This window comes from Rhipicephalus sanguineus, chromosome 10 (assembly GCF_013339695.2).
Source record: "Rhipicephalus sanguineus isolate Rsan-2018 chromosome 10, BIME_Rsan_1.4, whole genome shotgun sequence".
Taxonomy (NCBI): domain Eukaryota; kingdom Metazoa; phylum Arthropoda; class Arachnida; order Ixodida; family Ixodidae; genus Rhipicephalus; species Rhipicephalus sanguineus.
Genome location: NC_051185.1, coordinates 59,674,918 through 59,697,432, shown reverse-complemented (window position 1 = coordinate 59,697,432; position 22,515 = coordinate 59,674,918). Strand labels below are relative to the sequence as shown.

General features: G+C 48.4%; 1 protein-coding gene across 1 annotated transcript in view; it reads left to right on the top strand.

The window, feature by feature from the left end:
* Positions 1–20,878, top strand: part of LOC119406419 (phospholipid-transporting ATPase ABCA3-like) — a 55,308-nt gene extending 34,430 nt beyond the window's left edge. Inside the window, exons 16-24 of the mRNA XM_037673165.2 lie at positions 582–707; positions 3,840–4,097; positions 5,546–5,802; positions 7,153–7,299; positions 11,816–11,974; positions 14,844–15,025; positions 15,940–16,113; positions 18,696–18,918; positions 20,450–20,878. Of these exons, the coding sequence (XP_037529093.2) occupies positions 582–707; positions 3,840–4,097; positions 5,546–5,802; positions 7,153–7,299; positions 11,816–11,974; positions 14,844–15,025; positions 15,940–16,113; positions 18,696–18,918; positions 20,450–20,692 (1,769 nt within the window). The 3' untranslated portion in view covers positions 20,693–20,878. The remainder of the gene's footprint in view (positions 1–581; positions 708–3,839; positions 4,098–5,545; positions 5,803–7,152; positions 7,300–11,815; positions 11,975–14,843; positions 15,026–15,939; positions 16,114–18,695; positions 18,919–20,449) is intronic.
* Positions 20,879–22,515: the final 1,637 nt, after the last annotated feature.

Below are 22,515 nucleotides of genomic sequence, written 5' to 3'. Positions count from 1 at the left end.
GATGTTAACAGCTGCGTCTTCAGTGACAGAGGCCGACAGACGGCTCCTACCATTGTACGTAGTGTGCCCTCATCGCTCACATCGCGTTGAAGTGACAGACAGCACGAAAATCGCTTCGCTCCCTGGAGCGGCCAGTATTCCTTTGCGCCAGCGTTTTGTAGAGTTAGGCGTGATCGGTTAGCTGCTAACCTTACTTCGTTTAAAGTTACAATTTGTTACTATCACACTGATTGCGACAGCAAAAAAAAACTCAGTTTCGCAGCAAGGGGCAAATTGACTTTCCTCGTACTATAATAGAATGTTATTGTGCAATTTAATCCAGATTCTAACCTCGTATATGTATTCTAGACGAGTAGAAGGCCAAACACATCTTCTTTACTTAGTTGTCTTCTAAATTGAGTGTATTTTTGCTTAGGTTGTAACAGACTATAAGGCTTTCGCCTAAATAAACCTGTTCATAGCCTGTCAGACTATATAAATATATGTACGCTGATGTTAAATTTCGGCGCCATGCATCCGTGCTGCAGAATGTTAGTCCTGTTCAGGGCGTAATGCGCCCTCACTATGAAATTCACCCGCAGAGCTGATATTCGTGCTGAACCTGCTCCACGGTTACGCTGCCCTCCCGTTCATCTACATCTGCTCCTTCGTGTACACGGACCCGGCCTCGGGCTACTCGACGCTCGTTATTGTCATGTTCCTCATAAGTAAGTAAGCACGTTGTACAGTAATAATATTTTGGGGTTTTTTTCATGTTCCAAAACAGCGATATGATTACGAAGGACGCCGTAGTGGAGGGCTCCGGAAATTTCGGCCACCGGGGGTTCTTGCCTAAATCTGAGAACACGGGCCTCCAGCATTTTTGCGTCCATCCAAATGCGGCCGCCGCAGCCGGGATTCCATCCCGGGACCTTGGCGTCGGCAGTCAAACACCGTAACCACAAGACCACCATGGCGGGTTGACGTTCGAAGAGCTGCTCTAAAATGATTACAAGTGTGCTAGCCACAGGCCACTACGACGCCTTCTGTCATATTTGAACCATCATGTTTCCGTTGAAAAGCGCATTATTTGATAATTCGGTAATAATTGGTAAAATAATAGTACAAATTTCGATCAAGAAGCATTAACGGTAAGTGATTACCGCATAAGTTGAGTTTACAACCAACAGCGAAGGCAATCAGTCGTATACTGTTTTATTTTAGACAAACAAGACGCTTAAAAAGGGTTCTGAACCTACCCTCGTGCTTGGCAAAAAAAAAAAAATGGCTGCCATCCTGCCCTGCGAAAGTGAATGCCCAGCGAAGCTGTATCAAACACCATACGTGCTGAAGGGAGGGGGGAGGTATGTTTTACAGCGAAAGCTCTTATGAGCTCACAACAAGAGTCGGCTTTGGCGCCATAGTTGTCCACCGCCGCCGCCGCCAGTGTCCTTAACCACTATCGCCCGAAAAAAAAACTAAATAGCAAAAAATATCCGGGATGGAACGAAGTTCGAACCTCGGCCCTCTGCGTGGGAGCCCAGTATTTCACCTCAGAGCCATGCCGGTTCTTGAAACTGCGTTGTAGAAACACCCTATACAGGCTTCATACCAGGAAGGAACCACAATTAACATATGTAATGTAGTCTGGTAGAAGAGTACAATACCAACCAGGGCGTCGCACAACGCGAAAGCTGTAACCAGGCCTCACACAATGCTAATTGCGCAACGAGTTGGTTGTTGAATGCTTCCAACCTATTACAGAGGGCTCTGCCATAATCCTTTATCGTCATCAGCCACAGCATCAACAAAGTGCACGTAATGCCTTACAGGTGTTAAGCGCGTAGCACGATTGTCCGTAGAATGAAAATTTGCATAGTGGCTGCTTCCCTACTTCAGAAAAATTATGATTTATAGCGTAGTTGGTTCCTCGCAAGTGCACTTATATTGGTTGCCAAGGAGCCCATAAAGCTCCCATGATCCATTTGCCTCAGGGTCTCAATAAAGTTAAGCCCCCCCCCGCCCCTCTCTCTCTTTCTTTCTCGCGTTAACTTATGTTACAAAGTGTGGTGGGAGACATAAATAACGACCGGGCGACACACAATGCGAATTCTGTAGCCACTGGGTCGTTTAAAGCTTCCAAACCATTACGAAGGGCTCAGCCATAATTCTTCATCGTCATCAACCGTCGCATCAACAAAGTGCACATAATGCCTTACAGATGGTACCTAGCTTTTCCACAGAATGATGAATAATGTCGTGTTGGGTGCTTCCCAACTTCACAAAAAATATGATTTGTGGCGTAGTGGGTACACTGCTAGTGTACTTGTATTAGTAGCCACGAGAGAGTTTATAACGAGCTCTAGAAATTCCGCTCTTTCAGCTTTCGCAGTGACTGTGCTGCGCTTTCCGCGCAGGCCTGGCGTTTTTAGTATTACTTCAGAGTAATGGCAATGATAACAGCTTTGTGGTCACTTTGGTAGACCGTGATTGGCTCTGCGACCATTTTCAGCAAGACGTATTTGTTCCTTTGGTCGAGCATTCTATTTGTAGCATAGCCACGGCCCGCGTGTCGGTGCAGTTACGAGGTAGAGACTGCTCGAACATATAAGCTTGATATAGAAAGGGAAGGGGGAGAGCAGAGGAGAAAAGAGGAACCGTACTGCGCATGCACAGTACTCTGATGTGACGTAGCCACAACAGTATTCACGCTGTTTTTCTTATGACTTTAATTTCCGTGGTCAACCCGTGGCAGTCTTAGAATGAACTGAACAAGTTGCTAGACGGGTCTCTCTTTTATTGATGAAAACGGGAAACACTCGCGGGGAGAAGGAAGGGCCGTTTGACGTCATTCGAAGCCCTCGTGTGCAGTGCAAAGCAGCTGCAACCTAATCTTTGCCGGGAACGCGTGGAAGGGTGCTCCCATTGTTCACAGGCGCCTCATGCGTCATCCGTTCTATTGTATCATCCAGTACGCGGTTTTCATCCCTGTTTTGTGGTTTTCTTTATGAAAACGAATACTGAGCTCTATGCTGTATGCCAGATTGCAAAGAAAGATATGCCGTTTACATTCAATTGCTAAAGTGCCCCTAAACCACCCAGAAGTCGAAACATAGTTGTGGCGTTGCACCTGTGCACGAGTTTACAGCGAACGCATTCGGAGGCTCGTCGGTTCGCTTCTCCGAATGCCCTTCCTCAGCGTCCGAGGTTAAAACGCAACGAGCGCGTGCATCTGCTAGCAGAGGAGCACGCGAGAGCAAGCCTCTGTTTACGCACGCTGTGACCGCAGAAGCAATTATTTGGGACGCGTACAAGCGGCAAATCGCGCGCAACCATATCACCCATGATTGCAATGAAAGCAGGGGTCTCCGGCATGAACCCCGCCTGCGGTTCCAACGGCCGCCGCTACACGGGTTTCGGTGGCGCCCCTATAGGCGCTGCGCACCGCCTATAGACCTTTTCACACGAAAGAAACACCTCATTTCTGGACTGTGGCACGGGATTACAAAGGTTGACGTCACAGCCTCGGCAGTGCAACTTCGAGGGGTCACGCGTACTCAGAACAGTCCAAAAGGGGGTTATGGCGGCGCCCAAGGAGCCCTCTGTGAAAAGGTCTATATGTGTCCAACCAAAATCTAAAATTTTGAGAGGGTGGGGTTTGAACTCTGCAACATCTCCCGATCCACTCCTGGCTACACCAGTGGAGGGGGGATATCGCATTCCTTTTGTTCATTAAAGAGGAATCAATTGTTGGGATAGTTGTCCGCTCATTACAGATGTTGCGAGTCTTTGGGTAGCGCTTGCCTCTGCCTCCCTTCTTTTGCCGGTCGTCTCTTTATTCCTTAACGTCTCTCAAACAGCGTCCGCCGGTTGCCTGGGCTCGGTGTTCATGGAGCACTACTTCGAGGACGTCAGCGGCGCCGGTCTCGCCACGGTGATCGAGGTGGCTCTGAATCTGCTGCGGCTGCTGCCCTCCTTCTCGTACTCGCGCGGCATGATGAAGATCATCCAGCTGGCCAGGGAGAACGCCATCTGTCGACACGGAGGCCTGCAATTCGAGAGCCGCTGCCAGACCAAGGAGATCAAGGGCAGACTGTCCCTGATGCAGTGCTGCATGCGTGAGTATCTGGCTGTTCTTGATTGGTTGATTGATAGCGAGGACAAGACAATCAAAATGAGGGGATGGAGGCTGGAGGAAGTGCGTATATATAAGAAAGACGAGGCATAGCTGTCTATGTGCGCCGCAGCTGCTCCAGTGTGTTGGGTTTTCTTGAACTGTGTTTACCGCGGTCGTAGAGAACAGGTAACTATTAAGACATTTATTTATGTACCCTAAAGGCCCGAGGGCATTACATCGAGGGGGGGGGGAGGTGATTAGTACACACAGAAAATCAGTACGAAGGATAAAGCGCAAAAAGATTTATAAAGATAAGACGCGTACGATAGCTAGCATAAAGATAAATTTTATTAACTAAAAAAGCATGGCAGAATAAGCGAACAAGGCTGAACATTTGCATCCGGAAAGAGTAGCCAAGTGATCTAACGAATCCGTGCGTGTACTATGAATGAAGGAAGAGAATTTGAAGGTCTGGATTCTCCATTTGATGCAACGTTTATGAAAACCAGCAGATAATGAAGCTAGATAGTGAAGAACATACTCTGTCAAACAAATCAGTGTAAGCACATGTAGAATCTGAGAGAAAATTTTATGCAGGGTCACACAAACACCAAGATTACGCTTAATTTGTGAGTAAATTCGTCATGCTTTGTTTTACGGACAATATCTTTTGGTAGTTGGAAGATGATGGAAGAAGGGGGCGAATGTTATGAAGCATGGCCGAAGAAGGAAACTTGGAAGGTACATCACAATAGAGAAACAAAGTTGGAGACCTGGTGTTAGCGGAAGACTCTGGATCGCGGAAAGTGTCTGCGACCACCACGCACCGCGCCTTAGCGCATAGCAACTCCGACCGTACTTGCGTTGTAAGCACATCGTGCTCAAACACTTTAGAACAATTCCTGTGCACGAAAAACTTGTGCGCTGTAGTTTGACTATGCTTGATATTAGGGGGACAAAGGGAAACGGGCAAAAATTTCGGAGCGGTCGCACCCCACACTCCCCGGCTCCATCCCTGGCTATCAGTGCCAACATGTCAAGAGTATGTGCCTTCGTCGGGCCTCCGACGAAGAAAGGTGCTGTTGTCGAAACGTCAACTCCAGCCAGTGGCGTAGCCAGGGGTGGCGCACCGGGCACGTGCCCCTCCTGAAGTTTCTTTCTGCCATGGGACACAGAGCACAAAATGATACTCGACCCCACTTCCCTGCGCGGTCACCACTTCGGATCAAGGACGTGTCCCTACCGAAGCAAATTTCTGCCTACGCCACTGGCTCCAGCGATGTTGCCTGTTTAACGATTTCTCGCCACTTCGTATCTTCATCTTGCCCTGTATTATGTCCTGTATGGATATCTAGAAATCAAGGCTACGAAGTCTGTATATTTAAGCAGGTGCTTAACTTTCAAAGGCATACTGAACAAATCGGGTGGGGTACGTTTCTGTGCATGCAGACAAGGACTCTCCGGACCCCTCCGAGTACATGATCCATCCGCTCGACGTGAACACGTATTCGGCCTTCTACGAGTTCGTCACTCTCTCGGTGGAAGGCCTAGCGCTGTTCGTGCTCCTGCTGTGCCTCGAGTCGTGCATGCGCAAACAGGACCGGGCCTTGAGTGCGCTGGACTCCTCCGCCTACAAGGAGGGCGCCGTGCCTTCACAGCGACCCGCCGGTGCCGTGGCCAAGAATTTGGCTGTGGAGGGGAAAAAGGCAAACTTTGATGATGCATTTTCGAAGGGTTTTACAGCGAAAACTGGTATGATGTTAGAACAGCCGATTTTGGTGGCGTAGTTGTCCGCCGAAGTCGGGTGTCCGTAACCGATATCGCGCGAAATGAAAAAAAAAATATCCAGGATCGGATAGGACTTGATAAGACGACAGTACGCCGTAGTACGCTCAATACTTCGCCAGTCGTAGTATATGCTAAATTTTCTACGAAAAAGCCCGCCATGTTGTTACCGTCCAGCATTCTCCAAGCAATTGGACATGAGTAAGGCGATGAATGCACTCTAAGAAAAAAAAAAGAAGAAAAGACAGCATGTGTTACTATTTTCGGTGAAACCTGGCTTGCGACGTACACTTTAAAGGGACACATTTAACTCTTCTGAGTCCCACGACTCTCCTAAAGGAGTGTAGTGATCTCCAAAGAGAGTTCACATGTCTCTTTAAAGAGTGTAATATGCGTGGAAAATGAGGACTCAAAAAGAAGAGTCTAAAGACACTTTTTGTTTCTTAGAGTCCGGGGCTAGTTGGTTCATGATAATCCGTGCGTGTGTGTGTGTATTCTCATTGTCATCTTCCAATCGGTGCACATTCGTAGTCAAAGAAATTTGAACTTTTTACAATTTATCACCGTCTCCAGAAAAGCTGCTACAATAATAAGGGCTTTAGCTGAAAGAGCTGTACTGCCTGATGCATACAAAAGTCTTTGTACCGGCAAAGCCGCCCACACCGCTGAACGCAAATTCGTTTCATTTGTAGCTGCGTTGTCGCTTAGTTAGGTCTATAACAGCTGGAAGAGAAATGTATACAACAGCTGCACCGGTACTTATCCACGGGCCAGAAACCTGGAGGCTTACGAAGAGAGTTCAACTTAAATTGAGGACGATGCAGCGAGCCATAGGAAGAAAAATGATGGGTGTAACCTCAAGGAACAAGAAGAGAGTAGAGTGGGTCAGGGAACAGACGGGTATTAAGGACGTCTTAGTCGAAATCAAGAAGAAATGGGCATAGACAGGGCATGCAGCGCAAAGGCAAGGTAACCGCTGGTCATTAAGATTAACAGACTAGATTCCAAGTGGAGACAAGCGCACGCAGGGAGGCAGGAAGTTCGGTAGGCAGATGAGATTAAGAAGTTTGCGGGAATAACGTGGCCGCGGCAAGCACAGGACCGGGTTGATTGGCGAAACATGGGAAAGGCCTTCGCCCTGGAATGGGCCAGTCAGGTTGACAATGACGATTCTGTGAGCTAGTGCCCTTAGTATAATGTTTCAGTTAGAACCAGGCCTTTTACTAGTGTCGCTGTAAGTTTACGCATTCCTCGTACAATTTGCTCACAAGGACGAAGACACGGACGTGGCGCTGGAGAATCAGCTGGTGAAGAACCTCATGAACTCTCAGGCGCCGGTCACCGCCTCGCGGCCATTCATGATAGTGAATCGGCTCTTCAAGGCCTACGGCTACGTTGAGTGCAATCCCGTGCTCCAGGTAAGATCTCGCGCGATACATGCATAGGGCTTTGCCATCATCATGGACGGCAACGCCAGGAGAGAGAGAGAGAGAGGAAGAAACAAACTTTTATTCGCACAAGGATGAGAGATCTTCCTCGTATAGGGTGGAGCCCTTAGTTCTGGGCTCATCGGCTCGCGCCACTCCACGTGCCCGCTGAATCAGCCGACGCTGCTCCTGCGGCTCTGAGCTGGTAAGCGCAGTCTCCCAGGAGGAATGTGAGGGTAAAGGAATAGGGGCGTAGCCCGGTGAGTGTGGACATTTTCAGGTACAGTGATACACTGTGGGCTTGGCGCCACTGTAGGGGCAGTATGAGGGATATTGTGTGTGGTGGAATGGAGCAGAGGGTCGTTGAGAGAAGTGACTGATATCGACGGAACGAAAGGGGAAGCAATTCGTTAGAGAGGCTTGTTTCTTTGCTAGACACAACATAATAAGTCCAACGAACGATTAAGCGAAGGAAAGCATAAGACATTATTTGTTAAGACGAAAACGTTAGATTTCCTCATCAAACGCAAAAACTGACAGTCGGCGTCAGGACGAGTGATGCGAAAAATCATCTTGTGACGAAGACATCATGACGTGACAGGTAGTCGACGTCACTGTGACGTCGCGTGATAGCGTCGTCGTCGCTTGGTCAAAGGTGGGCCGAACCGGAGGCACTGCTAAACCGCGTGAGGTGCAATAAGCTATCGGAGAGAGAGGGGGGGGGGATCAATAGAATAGTAGGGTGATTCCACGTAAGATCGAACAAACGATGGCTGGTCGACCTCTCAAATTTATTTCAAAATTTTATATATTATTGCCTGATGAGTGGAAAGAAGAGATCCGCAATTTGTTTTGCCGCCAAAAATTTTTTCGAACCACAGGAAATCAATAATGACGAAGAGGTGGAGTGGAGCGCTCATCCGCTCTGCTGTTTTGGCCAACTTTCGTTATGAATTGCACAAAATGTATTAAAGTTAGGTAACTGAAATTTATTTACCTAAATATATGCATGTTTTTGCTTCTGCTCAGGTATTTTTAGTTTTTATGTGTAGTGTAGATGTTTTTATAAAAAACCTCAAAAAGGGCCCAGTTGGCAAAACTTTCTTTACTTTGAAGGCTTTTATCTCAAAAAAGCCTCGTAGCAGCGGTACAAAAATTCCGCATTACGTTCTTCGCATGCTTATCTACCAAAGTGCCAAATCTTGTATTTATGTAACTTTTCAGTAAAGAGATATGATCGGGCTAAGTTCAAGAAAACACCGAACAATGAAAACTTCTGACGACAATTAAAAAAAACCCCATTTTTTAAATTTCTTAAACTTCGTCCACTTATTCTCCTCCACATCAGCTTTCATAATCATTAAAAACATGTTGCATAATGTCGTTTCACTAATAGTTACGGTGCCTCCAATGAGACCCTTAGGCAAGGATGGGCAATTCCGACTTCTTGCCCAGCAAGTGTATAAAATGCAGGCAGGATTGAATTTCTTTTTCTTAAAAGGCCAGCAGGTACCTAGAAAGGTGTCGCTGGCACTGAAGACGTTAATTTTGAAAATATTTGGTCACTGCAGCGGCCACGAGCGCGGGGCTACCGAGCAGGCGCGCGCGCACCCGAGATGCTCGTTGTAAGAGACGGCGCAGTGAGAGCTCGTTTTCGCGTTCTCAGACCGATTGAGTTCGAAACAGCAACACCTCTCGCGTGACTTGAACGCACGTGCACCGGTAGTCACAGTGATCTGGTTAATTGCGTCGATTTCTTTTTCAGGGGGCATAAGAATGCCATCGTTAAACTGTGCGTTCCGTGAAGATCTTTCATTGCAGTGGTGAAGATATTTCATTGCAGCACGCGTAGCACAAGTAGTCCGTCTCACTGACAGTCACTGATCTTTCGGGCGTTAAACGTTCCTTCAAAGCATTTATTCTAGGTCGGTAACTCTGCGAAATTTTGGCTTCTTTGCAATAATTAAATGAGTACTGACACGATTTTTAGACATCGCAAAAGGGACATTTTTGCTTCGTTGGTATGCAGTGTCCACGCTGTCCACACACTGGAGTCGGAGAACACGTATAAAATATTTTAATTTGACTTTGAAGTTTTCGTCGCTGAGCATTTGCAAGCCAGCCACACTGCAAGGACATTATCCCGACAAGTCAAGACAGTTCCCCCGAGTTCGCGAGTTCTGCGTCCTGCATGCAGCCTAAGTCGTAGAAATCACTGTCAGGGTCACTGAACGACAATTCACTCATTGTTGTCTATTGCACCACGAGCAGATGACGGATTTCCCGCTAGTACGTCGCAAATTTCTGTATCTCCGTGACGTCACACTGCTATGAAACGACACTGAGAAGCCACCCCCTCGATATCGAAACCGAAAGTGTCTTTTTAAGGTGGCGCTACTTAAAATATATAGGATGCATTCCCAGGCACCACAATAGTCGTTTTAGGTTTCTCGACACCAGTATTTTTATTTAGAGCAACAATACGAAATTTTTTAAAATTCGTGTCAGTACTCCTTTAAGCTTCTTGTGCTTCGAAAGGTAGTCTCCACAATAGACTCATTCAGAGCTATAGTTTCTCGCCATGAGACGCACAGGAGGAGCAGAGTAAGAGCAAAGCACAAGAACTATCCGCGCCGAATGAAGTGTGAACAGCGCACCGAACGCGCGGCCAGTTCACGCCGTCTGCTGCCGACATCTAATATAGGCAAGCGCATCCGGTTACCGATAGTTTTGCTTTTCTTTCCTTTGACAATCCATATTTTGCTTTGCCACTGGAGCGCCACGTTCATGCTTTCCACTGATCGCAACTGGCGCAGCGCAGTTTCTGTGGCAGCAGCGTGCGTGAAGCGAGCGCTCATAGCTCCCTTATAGAGTTTTCATCTTGCTTCCATCTCCGCCGTATTATCAGCGCCTAGCTGAGATGCGAATAGAGGGCGGATAGAATAGCGAAGCTCCAGTGCACGTGCGTTCAAGTTACCCGAGAGGTGTTGCTGTTTCGAACTCAATCGGTCTGAGGACGCGAGAACGAGCTCTCACTGCGCCGTCTTTTACAACGAGCATCTCGGGTGCGCGCTCGTAGCCGCTGCAGTGACCAAATAATTTCAAAATTAACGTCTTCAGTGCCGGCGACACCTTTCTAGGTACCCTGCTGACCGTTTAATAAAAAGAAATTCAACCCTGCCTGCATTTTATACACTTGCAGGGCAAGAAGTCGGAATTGCGCATCCTTGCCTAAGGGTCTCATTGGAGGGGCCGTAACTATTAGTGCAACAACATTATGCAACATGTTTTTAATGATTGTGAAAGCTGATGTGGAGGAGAATAAGTGGACAAAGTTTAAGAAATTTAAAAAATGGGGTTTTTTTTTAATTGTCGTCAGAAGTTTTCATTGTTCGGTGTTTTCTTGAACTTAGCCCGATCATATCTGTTTACTGAAAAGCTATATAAATACAAGATTTGGCACTTTGGTAGATAAGCATGCAAAGAACATAATGCGAAATTTTTGTACCTCTGCTACGTGGCTTTTTTGAAATAAAGACCTTCAAAGTAAAGAAAATTTTGCCGATTGGGCCATTTTTGAGGTTTTTTATAAAAACATCTGCACTACACATAAAAACTAGAAATACCTGAGCAGAAGCAAAAACATGCATATATTTAGGTAAATAAATTTCAGCTACCTAACTTCAATATATTTTGTGCAATTCATAACGAAAGTTGGCCAAAACAGCAGAGCGGATGAGCGCTCCACTCCACCTCTTCGTCATTATTGATTTCCTGTGGTTCGAAAAAATTTTTGGCGGCAAAACAAATTGCGGATCTCTTCTTTCCACTCATCAGGCAATAATATATAAAATTTTGAAATAAATTTGAGAGGTCGACCAGCCATCGTTTGTTCGATCTTACGTGGAATCACCCAGTAGTAATTCTGCCATGAAAAGAAATGAACCAAAGTGGTCGAAAAAGAACCGTGTTTGCCGTCGGTGTGGCCAGAAACTTCAACCATCGAATTGCGCGTTCTATGCTTTGCCAATTTGAAGGTTGTGGTGCGGGTTCAGGCCCCACTATTCGCGCCCATTCCGCTACTTACAGCGTACTCTTAATACAAAACAGACTCAGGCCAGAAGTGTGGTTCGTTTGGCTAGTTTGGTCCCACATTTGTAAAAGTCCATGTTTTTGTAACAATAAGCGATGCAAACTGTGGGAGGTCCCTTAGCTGCCGCTGAACGAGCGGCCCGAGCGTCGGCTCGGGCAGCTCGTGAGCAGCTGCGATCGTCATGCCACCTGGCGGAGCCGATCTCAATCACGCACTTGTTTCTGCGTGGCCTCTAAGGCCTGACGTGCAAATGTCGCTATCAGACATCTGAGTCAAGGATTATGGTCGTCTCCAATAATTTTTTTTATTGCTGGACGAATACTAAGCTGCTGACAGAAGCGTTTGATCAGTTTGATCTGAGCATCGAACCAGTATGCGACGAGTGGGATCACGTGATGTGTTTGGCCTCCGCAGGGACTGACCTTCACGGTGCGCAGTGGCGAGTGCTTCGGCTTGCTCGGCGTAAACGGTGCGGGAAAGACGACCACCTTCCGCCTGCTCACGGGCGAGATTCTTCCCAACTACGGGGACGCCATCATCGCCAACTTCTCCATCGTCCGCGACAGGCGGAGCGTGAGTGCTTCGGCTCACGTGTTGCTGGAGAGGGGCCCCCCCAGTTTGGCATCCTTAAAGTTAATCGGAGCACATTATTGCGAGTTAGTTCTGTGGAATGCCGCAAGGTGGCGGAAGGGTTAGGAATGGGAAATCGACAACCACCCGTTTGTAGCTCGAAGCCACGAGGAAACCCACACGGATTTCTCGCAACGTTGCCCAAATATTCGTCCTGGGCCGGGGATCGAGCCCGGGACCAACGACATACCCGGAAAGGCGTTGGCTCCGGGCTCGATCCCCTGACCAGAACAAAAATTTCGGCAAGAAGCTTGCTTTTTTAAGAAATCCGTATGGGTTTCCTCGTGCCTTCGTGCTACAATCGGGCGGTTGTCAATTTCCTTTTCTCAACTTGATCACACCGCATCCTGGACAAGTTGGTAATCCACTACTTCAGTATGAGTGCGCAAAAAAAAAAAAGTCACGGACGAAGGCGACGACACACGCAGCACAATCAGCCTTTTTAACGACGCCACTGCATGTGCCCTTCCCCCAGCGGAAAAGCCGCGAAACGTCTCGGACGCTTCCGTTCAGGTGATCAGTTGTTCCAGCGCATACCAAAACGGCAGAGGGCATCACAGGAAACTGTAAAAGGCTCATTGCGCTGGGCGTGTCTTCTCATTCGTCCGTGTTTCTATTTTTGTGTGTGTGCCATCATGCTCAAGCAACGACGTCAAGGACGACGTTGCACCCTTGTCGATGTGGTCTGCTGTGAACAGCGGTGATTGTGTTTCGTTTATATTTCTCCGCATCTTCACTTTGTTTCTATGTCCTCTAACTGATCCCATATGTAGGATATCAACCCCAAGTGACTTCAGTGACAGTTTTAACGCGATGGCGTTTAAAAGCCTGTGTCGTAGAGTACGCGGTGGCGGCGGCGTTGCCTGTGAGTGAAAAATCCCGATGGATGCAGAGAATGAAAATCGGGGTTCTGTTCGGAACTGAACCCAGGATTTCATCGTGGCGGTCCAGTATTCTACAACAGCGCTCCACGTGAGTGCTTGAAACTGCGTTGGAAAAGCATCCGGCACATCGCACGCATTGTGGGAATCAATTTCATGAGAATCATTCAACGAGTAGCAGCGTATGCCATATTTTTCATTTGAGCCAAGCGTTACCAGGTGGATCGACGCCTTTGTGTAAACTGAATATTTTGGTGCATATCATTGGCGTGCCAGGCACGTCGACTACGCTGGCGCCAAGAGGGTTGCTTATGGTCCGACGTAACATAAGCGCTCACGTTAAAGCAGAGACGTAGATTTTTCGCAACTAAGTGTACGCTAGGGAGCGGTGATGTGCATGTCATAAGTAGCGGTCATCGTAGTATTCCAGCAACGCTTGACTAAAGCTTGCGGAGTCCTAAGCCTGCCTATAAATGCTTATTACTTTATTATAAAAGCGATTAGCCAGCACTGCAACCGCGAGTGGCGTTGTCCCAACACGAAGTCTGTATTGGTTTTTCTTTCCAAAGCAGTTCGAAGCACAGGTGTGGCTCTGTGGTCAAATACTTGACGGCAATGCAGAATGCCTGGGTTCGATTCCGGCTCAAGCCGTGATTCGTATTACTTGCTTCCATTGTGAATTTTCATTCACTGAGAACTCTGCCAACGCTTGCACCGCATTTTCCGCGATACTCGCCCCTTAGCGCTATCGCGTTAAGATTTCCTAAGTATGGGTTGATATATGGACTGTAAATCACTTGCTGTGCGTACCCGCATACCATGAGTCAAGGTATGCAGGTATGTGCCACACGTGACTGGTGGAAGGGGTTTCATGACGTACGCGACAGGGAAGTCACGTTATTCATGTCATCACCTGCGAATCGTGTTCGTCATACACTCATGTCCTGTATCAATTCTGCACGGCACGTTATTCATGCCCTGACCTTCGAATCGTGTTTGTGATACACTGATGTCCTCCTATATCAACTTTGGTATCTAACAAGCTAAGAATAATAATAATGATGTAATTGTTAGGGTTTACCGTCCCCAAACCACGATATGATTATCAGGAACGCCGTAGAACGCCGTATCAGGAACTCCGGCTCCGGGAATTTCGACCACCTGAGGTTCCTTAACGTGCACCTAAATCTAAGTACACCGGCCTCAAGCATTTTCGTCTCCATCATAAATGCGTCCGCCGCGCCCAGTATTCGATCCCGCGACCTTCGTGTCAGTAGTCGAGCACCATTACCTCTAGACCACCGTGGCGGGTCTATCAAGCTAAGGAGACGACCACGAGAGCGCCGAGACGTAGGCGGGTTGATAGATAGATAGATAGATAGATAGATAGATAGATAGATAGATAGATAGATAGATAGATAGATAGATAGATAGATAGATAGATAGATAGATAGATAGATAGATAGATAGATAGATAGACCGGTCAGAGTGCCTTTCGTTGACTAAGAAATGCTTCACATTTAAAAGGCCAGCAAAAGTCATGTCGTGCGGGGAGTCACGTCAGCAGCTATATAATGTTGTGTAGGAGAGGCGTAGGATCACACCGGGCGTCACACCCGCCACTTTATTAACCGGTGCGTAGCTTTAAGGTACAGCAGAGAAAAAAAAAAGATGAAAAAGAAGAATGTTACCGAGTCGTCTCAAACGAATGCATAAGGGACCCTGTGAGATTTTTTTCAAACAGTTGCATCAAATCGTAGCTCGATGCAAGGTATACCTTTCAAACGGTTGCATCAAGGTGCACCCTGATAGCGGCGTCAAGGTGTACCGAGACGTAGCTACTAGCTTCGGTCGCGCAGAGCTTCCCCGAAAGTAACTTGGTAAAACCATGAGCGCATGTGACGGAGCCCGCGCTTGCCCTTCCATCGCAGTGTTGGCGCTACATGGGCTATTGCCCGCAACGGGACGGTCTCCTGGACATGCTGACGGGCGTCGAGACGGTGCTGCTCTACGGGCGCCTCCGAGGCATTCCCATTACGAAGGACTACCTCACAGTGCTGCTCAACATCTTCCGCCTGCAGGAGATTGCCGACTACCTCGTCGGCACGTACAGGTTCGTGTCTAACAAACGTTTTTCGAACGAAGCTAAGACTCGCGGATTTCAGTCGCGGCGTCGCACGTGGAAAAGCGGGCGAGCGTAGAGAAATGCGGCCATCGAAGATGCGTCGATAGCATGCCTGTTATAGGCGCCATTTTTCAATAATCGATGCTGTCTCGATCGTGGGCTTGTTGGCGATCAGCCGTTCCTGATGTGGCAATATGATCGTTTGTTGAGGTGGCCATTTTATTGTTGCATCGATAGGAGCCCTTCCCAATTTTCCGAGTATGAGAAGGGCTACCATTTTTTTTCCGGCTTTTTCGCCAATATTGAGCGACGTCTGTCTTACTTATTGACCTTTCTTTTGTCGCTTCTGATCTGACGCGCGAAGAAAAAAAGGCTAAGAACCTAACAAAGACAAGATAATGCAAAAAAAAGCAAACGCTCGTTATACGAAACGTTATGACTCTTAAGCTTACTTCAGGTGTTCCGTTGGCCAATTAGCAACACGAAATCTTGCGCCACATAATATCACCTAAGGGTAGTTTGCTAACTTGAGCGCAGGACTGCAGTTTACGTCTGTAATATTTGTCAGTCTAGGTTTGTTGTTTGTTCACACAAATCTATCTATCTATCTATCTATCTATCTATCTATCTATCTATCTATCTATCTATCTATCTATCTATCTATCTATCTATCTATCTATCTATCTATCTATCTATCTATCTATCTATCTATCTATCTATCTATCTATCTATCTATCTATCTATCTATCTATCTATCTATCTATCTATCTATCTATCTATCTATCTATCTATCTATCTATCTATCTATCTATCTATCTATCTATCTATCTATCTATCTATCTATCTATCTATCTATCTATCTATCTATCTATCTAATCTTCTAACACCCTTGGCTTTCGCAGCGCTGGCAACCGTCGAAAGCTCTCCATGTGCATCTCGATGATGGGCCTGCCCCGCATTGTGCTACTGGACGAGCCGTACGCGGAAATCTCCACGAGCGCGCGCAGGCGCATCGTGAACTACGTCACCGCGCTCCAGAAAGTCAGCAAGATGGCCATACTCCTCAGCTCGCACAGGTTGGTACGATCCCATGGAATGTCTCACAAGAAAGTCACACCATCTCCCGCTAAACGGGACCATGAGGCGATGCGAAGCAGTGTTTCGGCATGTAGAGCCCGCGTTTCAGAGGTGGAGTGGTGAGAGGGAAATGGGAGAGGGGAAGTGAAGAGGGGGAATGGAGAGGGGGATGGGAAAGGGAAAGGAGAGGGGGGAGAAGAGGAGAGGTGATGTGGAGAGGGGGAGGGGAGAGGAGGGAAATAGGAGGGGAGGAGAGAAGGGAGGGGAGAGGGGGATGGGAAAGGGAAATGAGAGGGGGAAAGGGAAGGGGAAAGGGATGGGGAGAGGTGATGTGGAGAAGGAAAGGGGAGAGGGGGAGTGGAGAGGGGAAGTGGAGAAGGTTTGCGCATGCGCAGTAAGAGTGGTCACGCCGCACACCACCACCACCACCACCACCGGATTGAACTCCGCTATAAGAAGCTTCACATCTAAAACTTTTAAGGGGGAAGCACCAATTAGGGCCGAGCCTTGTCCCTCCGTTGTCGCCCTCATTTGAACGGAGTCCGCTAGGGGAGCTGCGGTGCCAGCGCTCGCTCCCGACGCAGGCTCTGGTCGCGCCAAGCAGAAGTCTTCTTCCTCTTGCTCTTCGAGCGCCTTGATGATAAGTGAGCGCGCCCTCGCGCCAAGGAGAAGTCTTCTTCCTCTTGTTGACAGAGGCTTGTCCATCCATCCGCGTCGGGCCGTTACGGTACACGACACCGAAACCGACACCACCGTGGACAGTCGAAACCGAAAAGATCTGTGAAAAATAGTTAACAGCACCGTGTACAATGAAACGGAAAACATCTGTGAAAAAAGGTTAACAAAAGGGGAACAGGCACAAAAATAAAATGACAAAACACTAAAAACAAAACATCTAAAGGGTAACAAAAGGTGATAAAGCACAAAAATAAATGACAAAGCACCGTAAAGACACCAACATTAGGCGCCCATCAATCAAGCATGTGACAGCACAATGCACGCTGCAGTGATCCTCACATGCTTCGCCCATTCATCATCATTCACTTCGTGGAGATGCGGTGATTTTTTTTTATGCGAATGACGCCGCACGGGGTTCAGTACTGTATAGTTGAACAACCTGCAATCTTAAATATCGGCAAAGATTTCAGCACGGCACCTCCAATTACGCGCGAAAGGTTTCAATCCTTCTGAAGAATCAGAAAGAGCTTAGATTGTGTGCCATTCTGAAATCATGGTACGTTTGTACGTGGCGCGGAGTGATTAGGGCATTCAGAGAGGGTCAAGCACGAGACGCTAACCTAACACATCGTCCATATATTCCAAATGTAATGGCGCGTTCACACCGAGACATTCGGCGGCGAGAGCGCGCGGAATCCGCTTCGGCGGCAGCGAGATCCGCCGGAAAAGCCCATTCCGCGTCGATCGGTCCTGGACCGATTTTTGCGGCAGCTGCCGCCGGATTCCCTCACCGCGAACCAACTGGAACGCGAGTCGAACATTCGAAAAATGGCGGCGCGCTTGTGATATCGGAGTCGTCGAAGCCCACAGCAACAGCGAAGTCTTTCGTAATCCTCCTGTAGCTCTCGACAACTACCAAGTGTTGTCGCGATTAGCGTCTTTGCAATACCTCATCGCGATCTCGAAAAACGGGTAGCATTACCTGGGCTCGACCAAGCTTCTCGCGTCTTGCAAATCAGGACGAACCACCCACAACTGCTTGCGTCGTTTCTTGTTCGGCGAATGCATGTTTCTCCTCGTCAGACATCGCCAGAAAGTTCCTTTCCAGCAAGCCCAGCAGTTCGACGACCCTGCTCCTGTTTATGCGCTTCGCCATAACGCAGCGCGTACACAACGCCGAGCGCGTCGATGCCAGCGTTCCTTCGCGCGAAGGGACGATGACAACTAGACGCCCTAGTTTCGGCGGTGCGGTTGCTAAGTGGTGTGAACAATGTGGAATTTCGGCGGCGCGCGAATTCCGGTCGCTGTGGCGGGCGGATTCCCCAGTGTGAATGAGCCCTAAAGCCGGTCACTCGTTGCGGCTTGTTCAAACAAACGAAAAGCTTAGAGAGCGCCTAAACAACCTCTGGAAATACAAAAAAAGCTCGCTTTATTCTCTCCTCGCGTTTCCCGTCTTTTCGACGCACTTCGTGACGCCAGCCGTCTGTTCCCGTGACGTCACGAGGAAATAAGCTCTCGATTGGTTCATATACGAGGGATACCAGTTGTGAATGTCTCCTATCCTGCTTTGCCGTGTAGTCGCACGCCCGTTCTACCTTTTGTCGCATGACTATCATGCGCGAGCGGCGATAACAGTGAGTAACCGAAAAGCGCGAAATCAGTGGACCGGGTACGGATGGCTTGTTGCCGGCTGTTGCTTTTGATTGTGTTGTCGTTGTACTGGCGGCGGTCGCCATCGTCTCTGCTTATAGCTCGAGCACAGGGGGTGCACTCCGATAACTTGCTGTATTTCTTGCCATCATAACGTTTCGTGTTTTCTGTGTAATATTTAAGTCTCGTGTTGACCGTCTTGACGTGTCTTCGCCTTTCCGTTTACGCGCACCGTGGCTGTATCGACCTGCAGCCTCGCGGACGTCGAGTTCCTGTGTAACAGGATCGCCATCATGGACGCCGGGAAGCTACAGTGCCTGGGCAGTCTGGGTCAGCTCAAGGAGAAGTTCGGCAAAGGGTACACCATCACCATCAAGACGTACCCCGACAAGAAGCTGGACTTCTCCTACCAGCAGGCTGTCACCAGCGACGTCTGCAAGGCTTTTCGGGAAGCCGAGGTGGTGTACTGTTACGAGGTACGCATGCGTAAGCGGCACCTCCTTATAGCCTCCACTCGTAGTGACGTCAGCATCGGCGGCGTCAAAATCAGCGAGAAATCAGAGTCGGATATGAAGTGCATCCAGACATACCGCACAGCATCACGGCGTAGACACATTTAGGTTGAACTGGCTCGCAGCGTTCTCTCTTGAGTGCTTGTTATATCGTTGGGCCGATTTTTGCGGTCCTGGACCGATTTTTGCGGCAGCTGCCGCCGGATTCCCTCACCGCGATCCAATCGGATCGCGAGTCGAATATTCGAAAAATGTCGGCGCGCTGATATCGCAGTCGTCGAAGCCCGCAGCAACAGCGAAGTCTTTCGTAATCATCCTGTAGCTCTCGATAACTGCCAAGTGTTGTCGTGATTAGCATCTTTGCAATACATCATCGCGATCTTGCAAAACGGGTAGCATTATCTCGGCTCCACCAAGCTTCTCGCGTCTTGCAAATCAGAACGAACCAACCACAACTGCTTGCGTCGTTTCTCGTTCGGCGAATGCATGTTTCTCCTCGTCAGACATCGCCAGAAAGTGGCTTTCCAGCAGGCCCAGCAGTTCGACGACCCTGCTCCTGTTTATGCGCTTCGCCGTAACGAAACGCGTACACAACGCAGAGCGCGTCGATGCCAGCGTTCCTTCGCGCGAAGCGACGGTGACAACTAGGAGCCCTAGTTTCGGCGGTGCGGTTGCTAAGTGTTGTGAACAATGTGGAATTTCGGCGGCACGAGAATTCCGGTCGCTGTGGCCGGCGGATTCCTCAGTGTGAATGAGCCATAAGTGTACTCTAAAGCACCCAACGAAAGAATGCAGAGCAACTGCTTATAGAACATTGGCGGGGACAAATCTAGAATGCGCTGCGTTGGTTTGGTCACCTCACAGTTTCTCCCAGATAAAACAACTCGAATCTATTCAGAAGAAAGTCGTTAGATTTGTCTATCTTCAGCTGGTATATTCGCCACTTTTAACCTACATCGGACACTCGCAGTCTGTTTACAAAGCTTTTGGCTCTTTGGCGCTGGTGATGTTGCACAATATTGTTCCTATATTTCCTTTCTGAGACAGTAGTATCTCTAAATAAATAAATAAATAAATAAATAAATGAATAAATAAATAAATAAATAACACCGTTACTAAAATTTTGTACGTTGAACATACATTACCGTAACCCTAAGCTACAGCAAGTTCGGCAGCCCTAGTATGCGCATCGTTCGAGATTTCTTAACCGTTACCTCGTCTAATCTCCCAGCAACCTAACCCTAATTCTTGGCATTAACCTGCACACAAGGTAGAGGAATCTTTGAAACCCGCATCCTTGAAGATACGTCAACCTTATCCTAACATTGCCCCTAATTTCAGCCTAAAACGACCCAAATTTCTAACATTAACTTGCTCAGAAGCTACAGCATTTTCTACAACTCTAACGTGCGCATTCGATCCCCGAAAGCAGTAGCCGAAATAGCTAAGGTAGGCCTGTGTCACATGCGAGGCCGCGTTGTGACGTACAACGCAGGGCCTGCTGGAGTTCCGGATGGTGCGGGTCAACATGCTGTGGAGCGACATGTTCATGCGCATGTCGCGCATCAAGCACCGCCACAAGCTTGAGAACTTCTACATTTCGGACACGTCGCTCGAGCAGATCTTCAAGAGCGTGACGCGCAAGGAGGCCGTCGAGGCTGCGGCCGCCGCCGTGGCGGCCTCTTACCAGCCGCCCGGCATAACGCCTCAAGTCTTGGCATCCGCGATGGGACTGTGACGCCCGCGGCCTGACCTACTGCGGGGTCGACCATGCGGCCGCAATGCAAAAGCGGTGACGCCCAAGGCCCCTTCTCTGCACACTTATAAAATGGAGATGATACAAGGCCATCACTCTGGCGTAATTTATTCATTACTATTAGTCTTACCTTTTCCGCCTGTGCAAACGTCAAGAGCATTTGGTCTATTAAAACAAAGTGACGTTGCTGGCAGTAGAGTCAATAGTGCATTAATAAATGGAAGCCTTGGTACTGGATCGAAGTATAGGTGCGAGGATGTAATGACCATAGTCGTTAAAGGAAGATACTCGTAATGCCATTACAGGCTTACTGCTAAAAGCAGCTGGCAAACGCGGGTACACTGAAGGTCGGATGGGATACAACTTCTATCGCCGGGAAGGTGCGTGTATCCGTAGTGCTCTTTACATCTGCTGTAGCTTATAGGACGAAGGTAGGTTCATCAAAGGTAGAAGAGGTGGAGAAAAGAAAGAACAGGAGAAAAAGAAACGGCAGGGATGTTAACCATTCTAAACTGGTATGCTACCCTACATCGGGGAAAGGGATGGATGTAGAGTGAGAGGGGGAGCACGCACGCACAAAGTCGCGCCACAGTCCCGATATCGCCAATGATCTATAATCGCCGGTGCAAAACTGATATCTTCAAGAATCTGAGCTCTGCCTTCGTCGCCTTTGTCCGCGATGACCTCTCAGGACGACATTCCAAAATAGTTTCTATCGTCATCGGTCTGCGGGCAGATGGAGATGTGTCGACAGTACTCTGTGGCATGCCGAGGCATGTGTTCCTTTCGGAACAAGGCAGCGGGAAGGCCCAGTGGGCTTCAGAAGAGATGGGCCTATCGCGCGGTGAGTGTGTGCGCAGCCGTTACTGGATGACCCTTTTTTGATTAGGGCTGTCCTGCACCGCCCATAATATCTGCTTGGTGTAGGCGGTGAGCGCGACGTCTTCCGTTTGTCTAAAGTTTAACATTCTTGTTTAGGCGCGTTGGATGACGACCCAGGAAGACGGCCCAGAATGTGTGTGTGTGTGTAATGTTCTAGTCTCGACGCCAGCCTCTAGAAGGTTTTTTCGAAGAGTCCACGATCTCTGGTCCTCTGCGGCCGTGAAACGAGAAAAGTAATGGTTCATTCTCTGTATCTTGTGCCTTTTGTGTGTTTTAGAATAGCGCACCCAAAGATAGCGTTCGTCGCGGTCGCCCACTATTTCCGTGACTTAAACGGGGCCTGCAAGAGGATATGCGCAGTGGCGACGCTAACATGAAGCATTGCGTACCCTAGTCGTGATACAAGGCCATAATAACTCCATAATACCGTTCAAAGCTGTTGCGCCGAGTTTTATAAACTGGGAACCTAAGAACATACCGAGTGAAGGTTTGGGTACGCACTAGGTTGTATTCCATTACGAAAGTGGCAGCAGCGCATGTAAAGACAAGACAGACGGACCGACTAAGCCGACCGAGCTCATTCTTCGACAGCGGACAGCAGGCAACGCTCGTCTTCGTCGGTAATACAAACAGTCGAGCACTGCAGAAAGCTCGGCGCGTTGACGGCCTCTTACTTTTTGTTCACTGCCACAATTTACTGAGATAAATCACACGAATAATTACATTGCTACGTACTCCGGAGTAGCTTAAGGGTGGTTTTAGTGGGCACTGAGACAAAAAGACTGTGGTAATCGTAGGAGCTACCTCGTCGTCCTCTTTTAGGGGCGAAGCTCCTTATGCCATTGGTCTGTCCATCCTCCGTTTGTTTGTTTGTAGTAGCCACCTCTAGTTCGTGAGAACCGCGCGTTCTGGTATGCAGTAGA